Here is a 5832-nt window from a genome sequence, read left to right as displayed (position 1 = left end):
GTTTAGATCACTTGACCCATTTGAGAAAGTTCTTTGATCGATTGCGTCAATACAACTTGAAGCTGAATCCCACTAAATGTGCTTTTGAAGTACCCGCTGGTAAATTATTGTGTTTCATAGTTAGTAGCAGACGCATTGAGCTTGATCCTACCAAAGTCAAGGCGATTTAGGATTTACCGCCTCTGAAGTCTAAGAAAGAAGTTATGAGTTTCCTAGGAAGATTGATCTACATCAGTCGATTCATAGCTTAATCCACAGTAGTTTGCGAGCCTATCTTTAAGTTGTTGAAAAAAGACGTACTGACGGTGTGGACCAAAAAGTGTCAAAAAGCTTTCGATACTATCAAAGATTATTTGACAAATCCACCAGTATTGGTACCTCCGCGAGAAGGAAGTCCATTGTTACTATACTTGTCCATCTCAGAGAATGCATTCGGGTGTGTATTAGGACAACATGATGAAACTAGAAAGCTGAAATGCGTGATCTACTATCTTAGCAAGAAGTTTACTCCATATGAGTCTCGGTACACTCTATTGGAAAGAACATGTTGTGCTTTGACTTGGATCGCCCAAAAGCTGAGGCATTATTTGTCTTCATATATATTTTATTTCCAAAATGGATCCATTGAAGTATATTTTCCAGAAAGCTATGCCGATTGGAAAATTGGCGAAATGGCAGATGCTTCTGAGCGAGTTTGATATTGTGTATGTTACTCAAAAAGCGGTAAAAGGACAGCATTAGCCGATCATCTTGTAGAAAATTCAATCGATGAAGAATATGAACCGCTCAAAACATATTTCCGTGACGAAGATGTATTGTTCATAGGAGAAAGCATTTTTGAGTCATACCCTGGTTGGAGGGTATTCTTTGATGGAGCGGTGACTTATAATGGAGCTGGAATTGGAGTGGTTCTAATATCAAAATCTGGTCAACATTACCCTGTGGCGGCTAAACTTCAATTTCATTGCACCAATAATATAGCGGAGTACGACGCTTGGTTCTTGGCATAATGTTAACCATCGACATGAATGTCTAAGAGTTGCTAGTAATTGGAGATTCAGACTAGTTAATTCACCAGGTTCAAAGGGAATGGGCCGTGAAGATTCCAAAGATTGTATCATATGTACAATTGGTGCAAAGATTGTGCAAAATATTTCGAAAGATAGAGTTTATGCACACTCCAAGGTTGCAAAATGAATTTGCCGATGCTCTTGCCCCTATCTCCTCTATGATCAAACATCCAGATCATAATTACTTTAATCATTTGGAGATAGATTTAAAGGAACAACCCGCTCATTGCTTGCATGTCGAATCGGAACCAGACGAAAAGCCTTGGTATTATGATATAAAGAAGTACCTAGAGACTGGAATTTATCCAGATGATGCGACATCCAATCAAAAGAAGGCAATACATCGATTGGCTAACAATTTCTTTCTAAGTGGGGAAATCCTTTATAGGAGGACTCCAAATTTGGGACTCCTCAGGTGCGTACATTCCATGGAAGCTACAAGACTTCTGGAAGAGGTACATGCTGGAGTCTATGGACCTCATATGAACAGGCTTACTTTGGCAAAGAAGATCCTTCAGGCTGGTTATTTTTGGATGACTATGGAGCATGATTATTGTAGATTTGTGCAAAAGTGTCATAAATGTCAATTACATGGTGATTTGATCCGAGTACCCCCTCATAAACTTAATGCTATGGGATCGCCTTGGCCATTCGTGGCCTGGGGCATGGATGTCATTGGCCCAATTGAGTCAGTCGCCTCTAATGGACATAAATTTATTTTGGTTGCCATTGATTACTTCACCAAGTGGGTGGAAGCAAATTCTTATAAATATGTGACGAAGAAGGTAGTAGCTGATTTCATTCGTAACAACTTAATATGCCGATTTGGACTACCTGATTCCATTATTACAGACAATGATGCAAACCTCAACAGTCATTTGATGAAGGAGATATGTGAGCAATTCAAGATTACTCACCAAAATTCGACTGCTTATCGTCCTCAAATGAATGGAGTTGTAGAAGTTGCCAATCAGAACATCAAAAAGATTTTGAGAAAGATTATTGATAATCACAGAGGTTGGCATGAGATATTACCATATGCTTTATTGGGATACCGAACAACCGTTAGAACATCAATTTGAGCAACTCTATACTTGCTAGTATATGGGACAGAAGCAGTGATACCTGCTGAAGTTGAAATACCTTCATTGAGGCTCATTCAAGAAGCCAAACTGAGCAGTGTTGATTGGGTTCGTAATCGGATTGAACATTTAGCCTTAAGTGATGAAAAGAGGATGACCGATGTTTGTCATGACCAATTATATCAACAGAGAATGATTCGTGCTTTCAACAAAAAAGTGAGATCTCGAACATTTGAAGAAGGACAATTGGTCCTCAAACATATCTTCCCCCATCAAGATGAGTATAAGGAAAAATTTTCACCAAATTGGCAAGGACCATACATGGTTCGTAAAGTGTTATCTGGAGGTGCCTTGATCCTGTCAGAGATGGATGACCAAGAGTGGCCAAAACCAATCAACTCAGATGTTGTCAAGAGATACTACATCTGAAGATTAGTTTTTCTCTCATTACTTTCCTTGTAATCGTATCATTTGCTTGTAATTGCTTATGTCAAGTTCTTATATCCTTGTATTGAACTATGTCTGCCCTGAATTCTCAAAAATGAGATACGTAGGCGGCCTATGTCAGCCTCAGTCATTTTATTATTAAAATATCCTATTTCTTTTATTCCCCCAAGGGGAACTCTATTTTACCTGATTCTTGCCTCAACGGGATACGTAGGCGCCATAACAACTCAGTCATACACCCGATAAAATTTTCATTTCCCTTAATAGTGGAAACTGGGGCAGAATATTTGAGAGGAGCTCAAAAATTCTAAAGATCCTTCGTCAGTAAGACAAGATTGAGCATGCATTAGAAAACGACAACTGGGACAGAATTTTTGAGAAGATCTCAAAAATTCCGCAAGTCTTCCTACCAAAGACTTGAGAAATTCCAAGACATTTCACTAGGGCAGAATTTTTGAGAAGACTCAAAAATTCTATCAAGTACTGTCAGAAGTTCAAAGTTAAGGACAAGTAATCTCCAGCGTGATCAGAAGCACATGAACCCTAATCTCTCAGAAATTCAAAGTCAAACTTCAATTATCTTCTGATTTCCCCAGCTTAAAAGGAATTTTAGATTGGATATATCGAAACTTGAATTGAAGTGTTCACTTAAGCTTTAATGTGACATGACACTTGGCAGTGACCTTCATCAAATTACTTTTCAAAAATCTATTTTTCTTAGAACTTTATACATGTGCCAAATATTTGGTCTAAAATATAGATCTATCTTATGTCTATCAAGAAGCAGGAAGCTAGAAGCACTCAACCAAAGATATCAAGAAGAAGAGCAAGCAATCAAAGAAGTCAACTCAGATTAGTTCATTTAAAACTAATAAATTTTTGTGGATGCAAGTTTACAAGAATATCAAGAGATTATTATGTTCGACAAATATGGGAAAGTCAGAAGAGCAAAAGCGCCCAAGAATATCTAGTCACATCGATACTAGATACAGTGATGTGCATTGCCGAAAGGCCATTCAATGTTATATTATCGGGGGTGATACTATCATTACCAAGAGGGCCATCCATATTATATTGTTAGATGTGATAATATCATTGCCGAAAGGGTCATCTATTTCATATTATCAAAGATGGTAATATCATTGCCAAGAGGGCCATCCATATTATATTATCAAAGGTGATAATATCATTGTCGAGAGGGCCATCAACATTTTATTACCAAAGGTGGTAATATCATTGTCGAGAGGGCCATCCATTGCATATTATCAAAGATGGTAACATCATTGCCGAGAGAGCCATCAACATTATATTAATAAAGGTTATTATATCATTACCGAGAGGGTCATCCATTTATTTACCAAAAATGGCGATATTATTGCCGAAAGGGCCACGAACATATAACAACATATCAAGTCATCATATACCGTGTCAACACTGGACGAGGCTGAAGTTTGAGAAGTATATTATAAATCACATCAAACTTTGGACATGTGCCTCATTTGCTCTACGTCAAAGTCGGAAGAGGATAACGTTGAAGGATATTTGTAAGTCACATCGATACCAGATACAGTGATGTGCATTGCCGAAAGGCCATTCCATATTATATTATCGGAGGCGATATTGTCATTGCCAAGAGGGCAATCCATATTATATTGTTAGACGTGATAATATCATTGCCGACAGGGACATCAACATTATGTTACAAAAGGTGATAATATCATTGCCGAGAGGGTCATCCATTTCATATTATCAAAGATGGTAATATCATTGCCGAAAGGGCAATCCATATTATATTATCAAAGGTGATAATATCATTGCTAAGAGGGCAATCAACAATTTATTACCAAAGGTGGTAATATCATTGCCGAGAGGGCCATCCATTTCATATTATCAAATATAGTAACATCATTGTCGAGAGAGCCATCAACATTATATTAATAAATGGTATTATACCATTACCGAGAGGGTCATCCATTTATTTACCAAAAGAGGCGATATTATTGCCAAAAGGGCCGCAAACATATAACAACATATTAAGTCATCATATATCGTGCCAACACTGGACGAGGCTGAAGTTTGAGAAGTATATTATAAATTACATCAAACTTTGGACAGGTGCCTCGTTTACTCTACATCAAAATCGGAGGAGGCTGGCATGCCAACTCTTTATAGAGAACATCCGAGAGGATGTATTCTCAATTAAATCACAGGTGCAGACGTCAACAAAAAGGACGCAACACCACATGGAACTTTTCTTAGCAGCGAACTGGGACATAGTTCGAAGAAGGGTATCAAACTCTTAGTACGCGAGTTGAGGAGCAACTTCCACCACAATCAAACCACACCCCTATTAGAAGGCATGTGAGTTTTTCTTTGGGTTTATCGGTTTCAATTTCGCATCCGAAAAACTTTTTACTCTCACTGGAGGAAAATCAATCTGAGTGACAATACACGAAGAGCTTTGGAAAGTATGTTCGTGTAAGTTCTTAATTATGGGTGTGAAGTGCACCACATTCATGGCTAAGAGGTTGCAAGCCTCTTTTTCATACTCGTCTTGTCACTCCTCCAGAACCAAAGGTTATCTTACATAATAGACTTCCTTTTCAATCGATCGAGTCGAACAACAAACAACCTGATTCCTTGACTTGAAGGATATGTAGGAGGGCTCAATATTGAAAACTCGGTAGTATTCCAACATTCTCTCTTAAATCTTATTCCCAAGCATTTCGGTCTCTTCATAATTTGATATCGGGATAGCTTTCAAATTCTTCCATAATCGTGCATGAAATCAAGCGTATCGAACTACAAGTGGCCAGAATTCTCATGTAACTTGAGATATATAGGAAACTCAATATTGGGGTCCGACCATAATTCCTCAAAAATCCATATCGAGCCTTTCTTTTAACGAGATGAAAGTGGGTTCAGTCAAAATTGAATTCGTCAATCTTCTTTGGCCAGGTTCTCTTTCATCGACCCTACACATAGAATGGGGCAGTTGTTGATACCCAATTTTGACCCCATGCAATTCGAGTTAACTATCGAGCTTCTTCAATTTCAAACAATTTGAAATAATCGTCTTTGAAAAATCCTAAAAAATATATATATTTTAAAATCTCTTTCTAATTAGTTTTGGTTAGTATTTTTCAGAAATAATTATATAATTTTACATGTTGGTTTATATAATTCTCATCTTTTATATAAATATTTAATAAATAGCCTAAAAATAATGTTTT

The 5832-nt window shown here is 37.4% G+C and overlaps 1 protein-coding gene across 1 annotated transcript; it reads left to right on the top strand.

The window, feature by feature from the left end:
- The first annotated feature begins 1498 nt into the window (after positions 1-1498).
- Positions 1499-2581, top strand: LOC125869934 (uncharacterized). Its single transcript, XM_049550328.1, has 3 exons — positions 1499-1592; positions 1923-2087; positions 2172-2581. Exons 1-3 carry the CDS (start codon positions 1499-1501, stop codon positions 2579-2581), a joined length of 669 nt encoding a protein of 222 aa, XP_049406285.1.
- Positions 2582-5832: the final 3251 nt, after the last annotated feature.

Source organism: Solanum stenotomum, chromosome 7, assembly GCF_019186545.1.
Source record: "Solanum stenotomum isolate F172 chromosome 7, ASM1918654v1, whole genome shotgun sequence".
NCBI classification, from domain to species: Eukaryota; Viridiplantae; Streptophyta; class Magnoliopsida; order Solanales; family Solanaceae; genus Solanum; species Solanum stenotomum.
This window is presented reverse-complemented; position numbering and strand designations above follow the sequence as displayed.

Coding starts and splice junctions, on each gene's coding strand:
- LOC125869934 (XM_049550328.1), top strand. CDS start 1,499: ATGGAAGCTACAAGACTTCTGGAAGAGGTACATGCTGGAGTCTATGGA. Junction 1,593..1,922: donor AAAGAAGATCCTTCAGGCTG/GTTATTTTTGGA, acceptor CCATTATTACAG/ACAATGATGCAAACCTCAAC. Junction 2,088..2,171: donor GATTATTGATAATCACAGAG/GTTGGCATGAGA, acceptor TATACTTGCTAG/TATATGGGACAGAAGCAGTG.